The sequence below is a fragment of the Podarcis muralis genome, chromosome 17 (assembly GCF_964188315.1).
Source record: "Podarcis muralis chromosome 17, rPodMur119.hap1.1, whole genome shotgun sequence".
NCBI lineage: Eukaryota > Metazoa > Chordata > Lepidosauria > Squamata > Lacertidae > Podarcis > Podarcis muralis.
Window position 1 is genome coordinate 7,105,358 of NC_135671.1, and position 17,324 is coordinate 7,122,681.

The 17,324-nt window shown below is 47.8% G+C and overlaps 1 protein-coding gene across 2 annotated transcripts in view; it reads right to left on the reverse strand.

The window, feature by feature from the left end:
- LOC114587755 (stimulated by retinoic acid gene 6 protein-like) overlaps nucleotides 1-17,324 on the reverse strand; it is a 48,620-nt gene that overhangs the window by 18,405 nt on the left and 12,891 nt on the right. For both annotated transcript variants that reach the window (XM_028712450.2, XM_028712449.2), the window contains exons 2-8: nucleotides 14,641-14,749; nucleotides 12,786-12,883; nucleotides 11,263-11,390; nucleotides 10,377-10,497; nucleotides 8,501-8,546; nucleotides 4,043-4,171; nucleotides 763-833 (exon numbers count right to left, since the gene is read on the reverse strand). In XM_028712450.2, the coding sequence (XP_028568283.2) occupies nucleotides 763-833; nucleotides 4,043-4,171; nucleotides 8,501-8,546; nucleotides 10,377-10,497; nucleotides 11,263-11,390; nucleotides 12,786-12,883; nucleotides 14,641-14,749 (702 nt within the window). The remainder of the gene's footprint in view (nucleotides 1-762; nucleotides 834-4,042; nucleotides 4,172-8,500; nucleotides 8,547-10,376; nucleotides 10,498-11,262; nucleotides 11,391-12,785; nucleotides 12,884-14,640; nucleotides 14,750-17,324) is intronic.

Below are 17,324 nucleotides of genomic sequence, written 5' to 3' on the forward strand. Positions count from 1 at the left end.
CGTCACACGATTTCTGTTCTCATCCTAAAGCAAAGTTCTTAACCCGAGGTACTATTTCTGGGTTAGCAGAGTCTGTAACCTGAAGCATATGTAACCTGAGGTACCAGTGTGTATCTGAAGAAGTGTGCATGCACACGAAAGCTCATACCAAGAACTAACTTAGTTGGTCTTTAAGGTGCTACTGGAAGGAATTTTTTTTTTGTTTTGACCGAGGTACCACTGTATTTCCCAACTTTCCCCCTCATCTGCCTCTGAGCCGTGACTTCCCTCAAACCCCTGTTGTAATTCTGAACTGGAAGGGTCAAGGTGAGGAGGCAGTCTCCACCATTCCTCCTCTGCCGTCCCCAACACTTAGCAAAAGTTCAAACACCCAGAGGAAGACTCTCTTCCATATGTTTTTTCAGTGTGTGTGATCTGGGCCTTACTGGTGCTGAGTGTCTCCTGTATAGGTAGGTGGCAGATATAAGGGCAGCCGTAAGTCAGCAAACATAAATCTGAGAATGAGGGACAGTGAGGGGGCGTGGGGAAAACAATAGGTTTGAGCTTGTTTCTACCAAACTTTTCCTGCATTGCTTCTTCAGAGCATGTGGAACTGGCCCATTATTGAAAAGCCATGGCAACACTCAACTTCTTAATTTTGGAAGGAGTTTGATCACTCCTCCCAGCTGGAGAGAGGGTTTGCTCAGATGGGGATTATCATCAAATCTGGCATGAACTTCAGTTCAAAAGGGGAAATGACCCCAAAACAGAATGATTCCTCACTCCGGTAGCGGTTTCCTCAGCAATTGCTGGACGTACAGTATCTGATGCGTTTCCACAAAAGAAGTCTCCTCCTGGGTAGGAAGAAGAAGGAAAGAATTATGTATGATTCCAAGAATTTCATTTAAGAGTTGCGGGATTCTGTAATTACAGATGTGCTATTCTTGGGCTGAATCCGATACAGCAGGTGTGCCAGAGCTCTGGCCCACCAAAGGTTGCCTTGTGGCCATGTTTGCTAGGGCTTATGGGTATTGTAGTTTAGCAATACCAATTGTTATGTATTCAGTGGTCTTTGTTTGCCTGAGCTTGAGCGTGGACTAAGGATTCTGAGTCCCTGTGTTCTGATTCGATGCACGATATCCAATCACAGAACATTTCAGGATTTGGGCCTCTGCCATTGGCCCTTAAACTCTGAGTTATGATTCGCAGCTTGGAAGTTTAGACAGCCAATCACCGTGGGAGTGGCCCAGGCCTTCAGAAATGTATACAGTGGTACCTCGGGTTACAAACACCTTGGGTTACAAACACTTCGGGTTACAGACTCCACTAACCCAGAAGTAGTACCTCGGGTTAAGAAGTTTACCTCAGGTTGAGAACAGAAATTGCGTGCTGGCAGTGCGGTGGAAGCAGGAGGCCCCATTAGCTAAAGTGGTACCTGGTTTCGGGTTAAGAACGGACCTCTGGAATGAATTAAGTTCGTAACCAGAGGTACAGCTGTATAAGCAGTTGCTTTGCCCCTAGTTCAATAAAGGTTCTTGCTGTTATCGTTGTGTCTTGCCTTGTGAGAACCCACCTACACCCCACCAATGGTCTCCATACTTGTAATACATACTTAGGTATGTTTAAGCCTATTTACTTGATTGTTAATCTTTGTTTACTTTGTGGGGGGACCAAACTATGTGAGGACGTCTGATGTCCACAGGGCAAGCACATAGGACGCACACACACACACACACACACACCGGCTTGTTGTGCATGAACAGAGAAGGCACTGAAATATGTCTGGGGTGTTTTCTTGCTCAGAACACAGCAGTGACCTGACAACAGTCCTGCACTCCTACTGGTGCTCCGCAGCGTCTAGCTAAGAACTTAAGAATCTGGCCCCAAACAAGCAAATGCCAGCCAAATGAGGATTCGTCAGGAGTCCACACTTTGCAAACAAGGAAGCAACAAAAGGATCCACCTCTTTATAAGTGATAGCTACAAAATGGTGGTTTTTCAACAGCCGTCTTACTTCACTGTGTAATTAGGAAGGCTTTGGAGAACTAAGAGACCACAGAGGGGTTTACGACTGGAGAGGTAGGGTTGGTGACACAGGATTTCAAGAGCTGACTGACAAGTCTTCCCAAAATATTTGGAACATTACAGCTTTGCTCCTAAAAAACAGTCCAGATGCTGTAATCTTCACCAGAGGCCATTCTCTGTGTGCTTCATTGGAGGGAGGTGCTGAGGGTTGTGACACAAGGACCAAGGCACCCCATCTGAGGAACGTTCTCTCCAAGGAAGCAGGCCTGCGACCATCATTATTTTTAAGATGCTAAGCTAAGATCTTTTTATTCACTCAGGCCTTTGGGGACTAAGCTGTCCTCCATGATGATGCTCATCTATTGGGGTGGAGCTAGGATTTGTCATTACAGTCGTACCTTGGAAGTCGAATAGCCTAGTTCTCAAACGTTTTGGCTCCTGAACGATCAAAATCCGGAAGTAGGAGCTTCCTGCAGCCAATCGGAAGCCACGCTTTGGTTTTCAAACGTTTTGGAAGTCAAACAGACTTCAGGAATGGATTCCATGCGACTTCCAAGGTACGGCTGTATTATTATGATGTTATTGGATGAGCATTTTTGGTATTTTATATTATACATTGTTTTAGTTTTCTTGTTTAGTGTTGTGTTTTTTTAGCTGTTGTATTCTATCTTGTTAAGTCACTTTTGAGGCCTTCTTTGTAAAATAGACCAAAAAAAACTACTAACAAATGTCAAAAATAATACAGTAGTACCTTGGGTTAAGAACTTAATTTGTTCCAGAGGTCCGTTCTTAACCTGAAACTGTTCTTAACCTGAGGTGTGCTTTCACTAATAGGGCCTCCTGCTGCCACTAGCACGTGATTTCTGTTCTTATCCTGGGGCAAAGTTCTTAACCTGGAGCAACCACTTCCTGGTTAACGGAGTTTGTAACCCAAAGCGTCTGTAACCTGAAGCATCTGTAACCCGAGTTAGGTAAAGGTAAAGGGACCACTGACCATTAGGTCCAGTCGTGACCAACTCTGGGGTTGCGGCGCTCATCTCACTTTATTGGCCGAGGGAGCCAGCGTACATCTTCCGGGTCATGTAACCCGACTTAAGGTACCCCCCTGCCCGTATGGGCCAGTCTTGACAGACTCTAGGGTTGTGTGCTCATCTCACTCTAGAGGCCGGGAGCCAGCGCTGTCCGCAGACACTTCCGGGTCACGTGGCCAGCGTGACAAGCTGCATCTGGCGAGCCAGAGCAGCACACGGAAACGCCGTTTACCTTCCTGCTATTAAGTGGTCCCTATTTATCTACTTAGGGACGCGGGTGGCGCTGTGGGTTAAAGCCTCAGCGCCTAGGACTTGCCGATCGAAAGGTCGGCGGTTCGAATCCCCGCGGCGGGGTGCGCTCCCGTCGTTCGGTCCCAGCGCCTGCCAACCTAGCAGTTCGAAAACACCTCCGGGTGCAAGTAGATAAATAGGGACCGCTTTCTAGCGGGAAGGTAAACGGCGTTCCGTGCGCTGCGCTGGCTCGCCAGATGCAGCTTGTCACGCTGGCCACGTGACCTGGAAGTGTCTGCGGACAGCGCTGGCTCCCGGCCTCTTGAGTGAGATGGGCGCACAACCCCAGAGTCTGTCAAGACTGGCCCGTACGGGCAGGGGTACCTTTACCTTTACCTTTATTTATCTACTTGCACCCAGGGGTGCTTTCGAACTGCTAGGTTGGCAGGCGCTGGGACCGAGCAGCGGGAGCGCACCCCGCCGCGGGGATTCGAACCACTGACCATGCGATCGGCAAGTCTAGGCGCTGAGGTTTTACCCACAACGCTACCCGCGTCCCTGTAACCCGAGTTACCATTGTACTAATAATGCTGAATTTAAATAGAGAATGGTCAAAATAAGCAAATGAAAAATGTAAAACATTGATAGAGCTGGACTTATTTCATGGCACAGTTAACTGCCATTTTCAGCAATGTACAGAATTCAAAAGGCAGAAGAAATGTTTTTGTTTTCAAAAGAATTATAATAGGAAAATGTGATTATCACAAAATACTCACATTTACGGAGTCACGCCGACAACGGACTATTATGGCTTTCACAAAAATGTGAACAAATTTGCCTAGAAGGAAAAGATAGCACACCAAGGAAGGCCAGCCCTTTATGAGGTTGTCATATTCACCCAAAAACTAGGCAAAAAAAAAAAAAGCAGAATTACCAAAGGCAAACATTACACAACCCGTCATATACCCTGAAAGCTCAACTTAAGTTATTAAGCCTGTCTTGTCCTGAAGGGCAGAATCAGGATCATAACTAAGATCAACGCACTCTGCCATTTGGGTTGACTTCCTAAATACTGGAGCCTGTGTGTGTGTGTGTGTGTGTGTGTGTGTGTGTGTGTGTGTTTGTATCGCTTTATTGGCCGAGGGAGCCGACGTTTGTCCGCAGACAGCTTCCGGGTCATGTGGCCAGCATGACTAAGCCGCTTCTGGCGAACCAGAGCAGCACATGGAAATGCTGTTTACCTTCCCGCCAGAGCGGTACCTATTTATCTACTTGCACTTCGTGCTTTTGAACTGCTAGGTTGGCAGGAGCAGGGACCGAACAACGGGAGCTCACCCCCTCGCGGCAATTCGAACCGCCGACCTTTACAGGGGTTGAGTATGGGCTTAGTTTGTTACCTGCACCATATCTGTAACCCTACCCTTGTTAGTGAATCCTTCGGTGAGACCCGGGCCCTAGCCCCTAAGGCAGTGGCGGCGAACCTTTTAGAAATCGAGTGCCCAAACTGCAACCCAAAACCCACTAATTTATCACAAAGTGCCAATGCGGAAACTTAATGTGGGATAATAATGATTGTCTGCATGCGCACATACAAATAAATATACTGAAAGAAAATGAGGGGAAGTTGCACAGAGTTGTTGAGTTTTTTTTGGGGGGGTGCCAATAATTGTTTAGCTTTTTTGGGTGGGGTTGCATAATATACGCTTCCTATACGCTTCCTGACTCAGAAGCAACCAATAGTCTCAACGCTTGCCGACAGCATCGATTCAGCACTCACCCTTGACACAGCCACCCATCACATGCACTAACGCTGCTAACTATCTCCTGCTCGCGGCATCAACCTGTCCCAACAAGCATGGGATTCCGAGCACAACGAGTACGTTTCCGAGCACAATTCAAAGTGTTGGTGCTGACCTTTAAAGCCCTAAATGGCCTCGGCCCAGTATACCTGAAGGAGCGTCTCCACGTCCATTGTTCTGCCCGGATACTGAGGTCCAGCTCTGAGAACCTTCTGGCAGTTCCCTCGCTGCGAGAATCCAAGTTACAGGGAACCAGGCAGAGGGCCTTCTTGGTAGTGGCGCCCACCCTGTGGAACGCCCTCCCACCAGATGTCAAAGAGAAAAATAACTACCAAACTTTTAGAAGACATCTGAAGGCAGCACTGTTTAGAGAAGCTTTTAATGCATGGAAGTGAGAGCTGGACCATAAAGAAGGCTGATTGCCGAAGAATTGATGCTTTTGAATTACAGTGCTGGAGGAGACTCTTGAGAGTCCCATGGACTGCAAGAAGGTCAAACCTATCCATTCTGAAGGAAATCAGCCCTGAGTGCTCACTGGAAGGACAGATCCTGAAGCTGAGGCTCCAATACTTTGGCCACCTCATGAGAAGAGAAGACTCCCTGGAAAAGACCCTGATGTTGGGAAAGATGGAGGGCACAAGGAGAAGGGGACGACAGAGGACGAGATGGTTGGACAGTGTTCTCGAAGCTACCAGCATGAGTAGCCATGAGGTCAGGGGGAGCAGAAATGGAATGGTGTGTTCTAGAAGAAGGCAGGGCTGGAACCCTGACAAGCAGAACACACTGCAACATTTCATTGTAGATGCCCCTTGTAGGTCCCATACAGTGAGCCCGTCCCAAATCAAACCATGCCCCCTTCTGCCTATTTCACAGCCATGTATCCTATATAAACCAACAGCTAAGTCTTTTCTCAAGTATCTTCAGTCTAGGAATCAATGGTCCCAGGCTTACTGGATTCTGTGCTTCATCCACTGCTGAGAGGGCAGACATGGGCCTTGATTTCCGAATTCTTTTCAGGCAGGTCTGCAGTTCAGCAGCAAAGCCACATGGATGTGGCTGCAAAAGCTCCCTGGTAGCTCCAGAGAAGCCTGAGAAAACTCTGAGGGCCATAAGCATTTCCATTCCTTCTCAGTGACTTCAGGGCAGGCTGTCCTCTGTTGAAAGCCTTCTAAGTTTTGGCCCTGCTTTCTTGTGCCCTGTCCATGGTCCTGAAAACCTGAATCGTGTCTCCATTCTTCTTCCTTCCCAAAAGTTTTGGAGGCATCTAATTCCTGGACTGAAGGAATTATCCATGGCGCTTGTCCTCTCACACACAGTGGTGGTTCTTTCACAGGCCTTAGATTTCTACCACAGCTTTCCTCTGTAGGCCGAAAGGCCATGTACACAGATCGCAGGTGGCTCTGTGGCAGCCTGTGATGGCCTGGGAATCCGATTCAGAAGCTGAACTGGAGGAACCCCAGCCTGCACAAGAGTCCCTGCCTCCAGGGCCGGCTGAGCTGGGGCGGGGCCTTGGATCTGAAGTGCCTGCACCTGTGCCGGATCCTCAGGGGCAGGCACCAGGTGAATCCACTCTGGCTCCGGAGGTGATTAAGGACACAGTGCCTACAGGTGCGCCTCTCCCAGCCCTGTCAGGGGAAGGTGAGTCTCCCCCCTGGGTCCAGTAACCCACCGGCCTCTCCTGAGCTGCAGAGGCTCAGGGCAGAGAGGCGGAGGGAACTGGTTTATCCCAGGAGGAGTGCTCGCCTTAAGGCCAGGAGAGGCGGGTCTCCTGGGGGGCGGGACCGCCCCTGGCCTCAGAGAAGATAAAGGCCAGTCAGCCCGGTCCCAGGTTGTGGGAGCAACGTCATTGAGTACCTGCTCTTGCCTGGACCCAGACCTGACCTTCCAGTGTTCCTGTCCCTGCCCGGCTTCCTGCTTCAGACCTCGCCTCGCTCCTTGTGAACTGTTTCCAGACCAGTGACCCAGGACCAGACTTTGACTACGCCAACGGTAACCTTCCCCCCGGGACCAGCACACAGCCTGTGTGCTAGGGCAGAGATGTCCTCACCATACAGCAGTGTCACTAAGCTGATCTGGGTGAGGGAGTAGCAAGGTGAGGGAACTACAGCTGCCCCAGCAGGACAACTGTTTTGACTCTGTTAGTACACCTGTGCAGCCCCAGCCTCACTGCTGTCTTGTCCTGACCAGTCCCCATCCAGGCAGTAATAATAAGAATAAGAATACCGTATTTTTCGCTCCATAAGACGCACCCGACCATAAGACGCATCTAGTTTTAGAGGAGGAGAACAAGAAAAAAAATATTCCCTCCCTCTCTGCGCAGCGCCCCTTCAGCGAAGCGGCAGGAGAAACGGAGCCCCTTCCATTTCTCCTCCCACTTCGCCGAAGGGGCGCTGCGCAGAGAGGGAAAGCTGCACAGCGCCTCTCCAGTGAAGCGAAGCCAGGAGAGCAAGAGGTCAGTGCGCACCGATCCCTCTTGCTCTCCTGGCTTCAGCGAAAGCAACGCAAAGCCTCCGGAGCGCAGTGAGAGCGTTCCCACTGCACTCCGGAGGCTTTGCATTGCTTTCGCTGAAGCCATGGAGCCTGCATTCACTCCATAAGATGCACACACACTTCCCCTTACTTTTTAGGAGGGGGAAAGTGCCTCTTATAGAGCGAAAAATACGGCACAGTGGTGCCCCGCAAGACGAATGCCTCGCAAGACGAAAAACTCGCTAGACGAAAGGGTTTTCCGTTTTTTTGAGTCGTTCCGCAAGACGAATTTCCCTATGGGCTTGCTTCGCAAGACGAAACGTCTTGCAAGTTCTTGCGAGTTTGTTTCCTTTTTCTTAAAGCCGCTAAGCCATTAATAGCCGCTAAGCCACTAATAGCTGCTAAGCCGCTAATAGCCATGCTTCGAAAGACGAAAAAACCGCAAGACGAAGAGACTCGCGGAACGGATTAATTTCGTCTTGCGAGGCACCACTGTAATTTATTTATACTCTGCCCATCTGGCTGGGTTTCTCCAGCCACTCTGGGCGGCTTCCAGCAAAACAGAAAAAAATAATAAAATCTCAAACATTAAAAACTTCCCTAAACAGGGCTGCCTTCAGATGTCTTCTAAAAGTCAGATAGTTGTTTATTTCCTTGACATCTGATGGGAGGGCGTTCCACAGGGCAGGTGCCACTACTGAGAAGGCCCTCTGCCTGGTTCCCTGGAGCGTCACTTCTCACAGTGAGGGAACCGCCAGAAGGCCCTTGGAGCTGGACCTCAGTCTGAACAATGGGGGTGGAGATGCTCCTTCAGGTATACTGGGCTTTAAAGGTCGGCACCAACACTTCAGTGTTGCTGATTTTGGGATGGAAACTCCACACCAACATGCTGGCCATTGCAGAGGAGGCTCCCCCATTCAGGCTCTGACCCCAGCAGGTAGACAGATAAGAGAGATGAGCACTTACGTTGTTGTCAGGGCACAAGAAATAGTCTACCACCGAGATGAACATCCTTTAAAATAAACAACACTGGAGTTACAGGGATCCTAAGATGCTGTCTGTAGTCAAAATATATGTACTGTTTGTTCAGCCAAACTTCTGAGGCAAACTCCCATCTACCACAGTCCTCATATTGGATTCACATACAGAAAGTACCGTATTTTTTGCTCTATAGGACGCACCGGACCATAGGAGGGGGAGAACGGGGGGGGATTCTCCCCCTCTCTGCTCAGCGCCCCTTCAGCGAAGCGGCAGGAGAAACGGAGCCCCTTCCATTTCTCCTCCCGCTTCACTGAAGGGGCGCTGCGCAGAGAGGGAAAACTGTGCAGCGCCTCTCCAGCGAAGCGAAGCCTAGAGAGCAAGAGGGATCGGTGTGCACCGACCCCTCTCACTCTCCAGGCTTCAGGCAGCTATGCGCAAGCCTTCGGAGCGCAGCGGGAACTCCTGCTGCGCTCTGAAGGCTTGCGGATAGCTGCCTGAAGCCCCCGGAGCGCAGTGGGAGTTCCTGCTGCGCTCCGGGGGCTTCAGGCGGCTTCAGTGAAAGCAACACGAAGCCTCCGGAGCACGGGGGGAGCACTCCCTCTGCGCTTTGGAGGCTTCGCGTTGCTATCGCTGAAGCCAAGGAGCCTGCATTCACTCCATAAGACGCACACGCACATTTCCCCTTAATTAAAAGTGTGTCTTATAGCGCGAAAAATACGGTATACTGTCTATGTTTTACAAGGAAGGTCTTCACCAGCAACGAAATTAGGGAGTGAGTAAAACTCCCCAGCCAGAACAGACTGGTTTGGGGGGGGGGGGAATGGGAGGCAGCGTTACTGACAAAATTAACATACAAAAAGTAAAGTCGTAAGCAGGTGGCAGAGCATGAGACTCTTGGATCTCAGGGTTATGGGTGCCAGCCCCACATTGGGCAAAAGATTCCTGCATTGCAAGGGGGTTGGACTAGATGACCGCATGGTCCCTTCCCACTCTACAGTTCTATATTCCTATGATTCTATAACCAGCTGAACAAGTTGGTTGCAAGATGAGCTTTGTTTACCCTACCATTCCCGACCATTGAGCCATGGTGGATGCAGCTGATGGGAGTAGAGTCCAACAATGTCGAGAGTGCACCAGGATGGCTATCCCTGATCTAGACAATATTAGGAACCCTGGATCATTTAACTTTTTTATATATATAATAATATTTTATTAAGTTTAACAATAAAAGGGAAACAGCCAAACATAGAACAGTAAAAAAACAGGGAAAATATAAAACACAACATTTAACCTAACAAGGGAAAAAGAAAAAATCAATCCACACACAAAAAATAAAATAGGAAAAAACACAAATCACTCTTTTCTAATTGTTCATCTTTGATTAACTTATTTTCCTGACTTCCTCACGCCTCCCTTTTTTGTATCCCTTTTTAACAGTTAGTTCAGCAAATTTGTATCCTACTACTTTGTCCTTATATATTTTACCTCCCAAATTTATAGTTTCAAATTTTTATCTCTTGTTACTAGAACCCCTTCATTTTATTTCAATGTCATCAGCATTCATACATTTTACAGTACTTCTGTAAATAAATTTTAAATTTCCTCCAATCTTCTTCCACCAACTCTTCTCCCTGATCTCGGATTCTGCCAGTCATCTCAGCCATTTCCATATAGTCAATTACTTGCGTCTGCCATTCTTCCAAGGTGGCGGATCATTTAAATCTATTTGCTCTCTAGCAATGGTCATCGCAAGCTTCCACAAATGCCCTTCACGAGGTTCTCTAATGGCACGTTGTCTCTCGCCCCAACATCCCCAGCAATAGCGCTCAGACAAGTATATCTGATATAAGGCTCTGCTCACCAAGCTGCAGTGTAAAGGAATCCCAGTATAGCTCCGGTAATCACGTAACTTGTTGAAAGGCAGGCAAAGAAGGGGTACATAGAGATGCCCACTTCGACGGCATGGATTAGAACCACAAAAACTGAAGAAAGATAGGGTCGTTTTAGAAACCATAGTTACTCCAGATGGAGGTCTAGCATTTCTCACAGCTACTCTCGGTCACTTGGGGGGATACCCTAAGCACTGATAAAAGCTGGACCACTTTCAAGGATGTATGCTCACAGTTGCTAGGTTGGGGAAATATTTAGGGTGGCTGTGAATGGGAGTCTGATGCATTTACTGTGTCTTAGGAGACAGACTTGGCCTTGAGATGCCTGAAATATGAAGACAGTGAAATATAAGGGAAATATAGCTTTCCCAGTTCCTACATTCCACTTGAATTGTCAGTGGAGCTGAGCTGAGGCAGCATTTGCAGAAGGAAATCAGCAGGTAGGGGGGAGAGTGCTTAACTCTTCCACACAGCCAATCCCCCCCCCCCAATTATTTTTTAAGATCCCTGGTCCCAATAAACAGATCTCTAAACCTGGAAGAGAGATCAGCAGGAAAGAAAAATGATCTTGGTGGAAGGAAGAAGTCAGCAAGAAGAATTTGGCATATGCAAGAGAGGTTGAAAACACCTCACCTCACCTGCCGATCTTCCCTCTTCATTCCACTTATGTTAACAAACGCAAGGCTGAGATCGGAATCCTGAATACAAAACTGAACTCACAGATGAGCCCAAAAGCTCAGGTTCTGGCTAGTATCAGGGCAATGAGCAGATTAGTATGGATAAACTGAAAAACGTCAGAGGCTCACGGTATTGTTCTGTCCCTGGACCTCCCTGTTGCTTCTTTGCCACGTGTTTTACCTTTAGCCCACCTCGGAAATAACGAAATGAAGTGGTCTGAGGTAAACAGGTACATCACTTTATCAGCAATAATTCCAAACGCAAATCCAAGTGACCATCGGTTGCTGAAGGCAAGGATATCAAAGGGTCTGTGAGGTGTGGAAAGAAGAAAAGAAGAAATAAATCTTAGGGTTCTGGGAAGCAACTGGGAAGCCATTTCAGAGCTGAAAGCTTATGCGCTGCAGCTCCCGCTTTCAAAGAGTCATAAAACTTAGGTGTGAAATCAACCACCCATCAACTTCAGCTTAGAGAAAGATAACAACAGTTCTGGTTCCAGTTCTGGGCACCACAGTTCAAGAGGGACACTGACAAACTGGAACGTGTCCAGAGGAGGGCAACCAGAATGGTCAAAGGCCTGGAAACGATGCCTTAAGAGGAACAGCTAAGGGAGCTGGGCATGTTTAGCCTGGAGAAGAGGAGGTTAAGGGGTGATATGATAGTCATGTTCAAATATATAAAAGGATGTCACATAGAGGAGGGAGAAAGGTTGTTTTCTGCTGCTCCAGAGAAGCGGACACGGAGCAATGGATCCAAACTACAAGAAAGAAGATTCCACCTAAACATTAGGAAGAACTTCCTGACAGTAAGAGCTGTTCGACAGTGGAATTTGCTGCCAAGGAGTGTGGTGGAGTCTCCTTCTTTGGAGGTCTTTAAGCAGAGGCTTGACAACCATATGTCAGGAGTGCTCTGATGGTGTTTCCTGCTTGGCAGGGGGTTGGACTCAATGGCCCTTGTGGTCTATTCCAACTCTATGATTCTATGATTCTAACAACAGTGACTGTTCAGTTCACCATCTTGTGACAGTTTGGTTGGTCCTAATACATAAAAGTATTGCCTGATTTGGAGAGAGCTTTAAATGTATGTTGTGGTTGTGACCTATGAAAAACTCCATCTCTGCATCATGTGGGCAACCCGATCGTGGTCTTATAGGATCTTTCACAGGAGACCTTGAAGCGGGGGGGGGGGGGAATCTGTGTCCTTGCACCTCAAGTCTGCAACAAGCAGGAATAAAATACAGTGGTACCTCGGGTTAAGTACTTAATTCGTTCCGGAGGTCTGTTCTTACCCTGAAACTGTTCTTAACCTGAAGCACCACTTTAGCTAATGGGGCCTCCCGCTGCTGCCGCGCTGCCGCCGCACGATTTCTGTTCTCATCCTGAAGCAAAGTTCTTAACCTGAAGCACTATTTCTGGGTTAGTGGAGTCTGTAACCTGAAGTGTATGTAACCTGAGGTACCACTGTAGTGCCAACATGGAAGATCTTCCTTGCCCAATACAAGAGGAGACTGCTCTGTTTCGGTGCAAGGACAGTAACTTATCCTCTTTTTTTTATCCCAGATGTAAATACTTGAATTTATGCCTCCTGCAAGACAGATTCAGAAAGGCGACCTGCTTTCATGAAGGAATGGCATTTGTTGCACTAGTGTATTTGTCTTTTTTAGAAAACACTTGTAGCCACAGGAGGAAAGTTATTCTTCAACTTACGCCATAATCCCACAGTGTCCATGTAGAGGAATTTTTTCATCTATACAACATCTTTTTATTCTTTTTTCAAGACAGGACAGCACTATAATGATGAAGACCTGCCGATACAGAAGAACAGTCATGAGGGAGTGAAGGCATCCTTTGATCTTTGAGAAACTAATAAAGAATTACAATTGAGTTATTGTCCCTAAAGATGGACGCTCAACCTATCAGCTCAGTTAACCTGCCAGTTAATTAAACCAAGTCAGGATGTTCCTAATGAATTTTCCCATCCATCTCTTGGAAGTGTGTGACTGTTGGGTCAAGTCAGCCATATTGATTCGTACACTGCTGGTAGGTTCTTGTTGTTGTCTTGTTGGGCTAGGTCTGTAATAAAAGGGAGCCACACCGGGGTGAAGATGTCCTCTTTTACAGTATTGGCCTGAATATGTCTCATTCCCCCCCCCCCCAATTAAAGTGCAACTTAAATTCACAACCTTACAAAAATTGGCTTTTACGATATCGCTGCTGAAACAGGCATACGATAAAATGGAACGGATGTTAGTGCCTGCAGAATTTTAAGGGAGGGGCTTATATTCGGGTATTGACTTTTTTCTCTCCCCCCCCCTCAGAATTTTAAAGGTGCGGCTTATATTCTGGTGCGGCTTATATTCAGGCCAATACGGTATTTGTCCCCGTGTTGCTTTCAGTTTGTTAGTTAGTGTTACGGTTCCAAGGGGTTGCTCGAGAGCAAGCAGGCAAATGCCTCCCTGCTCGGCTGTGAAGCCTTGCTTTTGATGCCAAAATAAACTTTATCTGTCCAGAGCCCCACTCTCCCGTGTCTTGCTCATTCACTGGCAGAATCTGTGAGTGGGCGGTCCTTAAACCTTCCCCAGCAAAGTACCGTATTTTTTGCTCTATAAGACTCACTTTTTCCCTCCTAAAAAGCAAGGGGAAATGTGTGTGCGTCTTATGGAGCGAATGCAGGCTGCGCAGCTATCCCAGAAGCCAGAACAGCAAGAGGGATTGCTGCTTTCACAGCGTAGCGATCCCCTCTTGCTGTTCTGGCTTCTGAGATTCAGAATATATATATATATATATTTGTTTTCCTGTTCCAAAAACTAGGTGCGTCTTGTGGTCTGGTGCGTCTTATAGAGCGAAAAATACGGTAGTTTCTTGACGCCCAGTCTGCGCCTCCCCTCTCAGCGCGAAAGCTTACTGCGCAAGGATGGTGTGGGTAACAGAGGACCTCTCTCCTCCCTGTTTGCCCAGGCAAGGTGTCCTGGCACCGCCTCGCCTCCTCCGAGCCCTGAATCTCCTCTCCACTGGAGGTGTGGTTACTCTCCTCCGCTGAGGAGGTGCTGCTTCCCACGATCTTTGGGGGCTCTCTGTAATCCATCCAGCTTTTCCCCTCTCCCTGACAGTTCCCTGACAGTTACGGTAGCTTTTCTAGTAAGGCTGTTTCCCATCCAATTTGGTACCAGTGGTTCATGTTCACTCCTGACAGGCCCCTGCACTGTGATGCTTCTGGCAGCTGAGAGTAGGTGGGTTGTAAGCTCTTTATACTGCAGAGTTCTCCCTATGTTCTTAGTTCTGGCTCTCTGCAGCAAGCGCACTTAAGATCAGCCTCTGCCAAATTCCCCAAATTAAGCAAGGGTACCAATGCCAAAGTAATTATGTCTGCGTGTGCACGTTAGTGTCCAGTGCAGAACCCAAGAGTAATATATGAGCTCAGTATTCCATTTTGTGCATTTTTCAGTATTATACACAGCCACTCTCCTTCCTATCTAATGTCAGCCTCAGTATCTGAGGAAGGAGAGTAGCTCTGTATTTCATCAGTCATAACTCAAGAAAGTACGATAATTGGCCTACTTACTGCTGGAGGAAGAGACAAATGTATAAATGCCTCCGTTTCTACTGAATCCTCACAAGAGGAATTTGAGTTGTCCATATCTTCAGAAGAATCATTTAGGAAACCTGTTCTCCTGTACAAGAAACACAATGGTAAATAGCAGATATGTTAGATGATATACAGAGTTCAGCATCTTAAGCCTGCTTGCAAAACTCTGGTCTTCTATATGCTGGCAATGTCTACAGCCATATCCCCCAAAGTTTGATAGCCAAGATACATTTTTTAAACATAATAAAAAATAAAATAAAAGTGGAAGCATGCCAATGCTTACAACCAAAAGCATTTAATTTTGGGGATGTATATGAATAAAAATTTCTCGCCTTCTGAGTACCACCCCTGCCCCACTATGCTCCTACATGTGTCACTGTTCTAGATATGCCCATATCAGCTCAAAAAAAATATGTGGAGGGAACCATCCTCTGAGGGATAGGGAATTCTAGTGCTTCTCTGCATGAGGACAGAAGCGACACGTTTAAACCACACAAAGATGAGTCAGAATATTCTGATCACAGCAGAGGTGAAAGCAAAGCAGTGGGCAGTCTCTTCTGCATTTGTTTCCCACAGCAGACACTTAGTTCCCATGTATGGAAGTGAGAGCTGGACCAGAAAGAAGGCTGATCGCCGAAGAATTGATGCTTCTGAATTGTGGTGATGGAGGAGACTCTTGAGAGTCCCATGGACTGCAAGAAGATCAGACCTCTCCATTCTTAAGGAAATCAGCCCTGAGTGCTCACTGGAAGGACAGATCCTGAAGCTGAGGCTCCAATACTTTGGCCACCTCATGCGAAGAGAAGACTCCCTGGAAAAGACCCTGATGTTGGGAAAGATGGAGGGCACAAGGAGAAGGGGACGACAGAGGACGAGATGGTTGGACAGTGTTCTCGAAGCTACCAGCATGAGTTTGACCAAACTGCGGGAGGCAGTGGAAGACAGGAGTGCCTGGCGTGCTCTGGTCCATGGGGTCACGAAGAGTTGGACACGACTAAACGACTAAACCACAACAAGCATGCTAGCGTTGGCACATGTGATGGGAATGTGTTGGGAATGCTGGAGCAGAGGTACGGAACTGGCAGCCCGTAGGCTGGCTCAGGCCCACCCAATTGTGTCAAATCAGCCCTTCAGACACACAACTGCAACACACACACACCCTCCACCACTCCATTAGGCAAACAAGTGAGGAAGTGCTGGACAGAGATTGCCGCATGCCTTCCAGAGTGCTCAGTGTACATTGCAGCACTCGGGAATCATCAGAAGCGGGTTGTGAGACCTTCCACCTACGCCTCCTTCCAAAGATCCCTGGAGCAACTTAAAAGACTTCCCTTGCCTTTCCCATTAGCAAAAACGAGGGTCAGGGAAGCTGGCTTAATCAGGAGCCACCACCTCAGTGACCCTGGAGCACCCTGAAGCAACCATTCCCAAAGGCACTGCTGAGCTCTCTTTGCCATAGCTCAGCTGTTTCTCAATTGGCTGCAAGGGAGTGATTTTCCCAACTGACTCATTGATCAGGAGCAGGATCATTGAGCAGTGGCAAAGAGGGAACTGCTCCTCCAGGCCCCTGCTCAGGTGTATGTTCCTCCAGTGTCAAAGCAAGGATTCTTCAACATCTACTTCATTGGACGGGTCATGTTGCTCGTCTTCCAAAGCAACTACTCTATTCCAAACTTAAAAATGGAAAGCGTCATGCTGGTGGTCAACAAAAGAGGTTTAAAGTCTCTCTCAAGGCAAATCTAAAAAAATGTAGTACAGTGGTACCTCAGGTTACATATGCTTCAGGTTACAGACTCTGCTAACCCAGAAATAGTGCTTCAGGTTAAGAACTTTGCTTCAGGATGAGAACAGAAATTGTGCTTCTGCGGCGCAGCGGCAGCAGGAGGCCCCATTAGCTAAAGTGGTGCTTCAGGTTAAGAACAGTTTCAGGTTAAGAACAGACCTCCGGAACGAATTAAGTACTTAACCCGAGGTACCACTGTATAAACACCAACAATTGGGGAATCCTGGCCTGCGAGTGGTCCAATTGGAGAACAGCCTTTACCAAAGGTGTCATGGGCTTTGAAGATGCTCAAACTCAGGAAGAAAGGGAGAAACATGCTAAGAGGAAGGCACGTTTGGCAAATCCACACCGTGATCTGCTCCCACCCGGAAACCTACGTCCCCACTGTGGAAGGACGTGTGGATCCAGAATTGGCCTCCACAGTCACTTACAGACTCACTGTTAAAACTATGTTCATGGAAGACAATCTTACTTGGCTACAAGTGATTGCCAAAGAAGAAGTGTGTGTTTTGCAGCACTCTTGCAAGTGTCGGCTGACTCCCACGCAAACACAGCACCAAAAGACTCACATCCCAATTTTCTTCAGGAGAATGATGGAGGGTATGCAGTTTTCTTGAAAAGGCAAAGTCACATGGCCTGCTAAAGGTGCTCTGGCAGCGGGGAGCCATTAGGGGAAAGAAATGCCTGGTTCCTGCTTGTCTTAGTCAAGATCTTCAGGCCTGGTAGTAGATGGTATCTCTGCTGCTCCTCCCTATGGGGTTGAGAGCCCGCAACTGCTCTTCATCCTACAAGATGGACTCATAAGCACCCAACCTGGACTCCCATGCCATGACCCAGGAAATGCCTGCTCCTGACATCTTCCAGACCATGATAAATG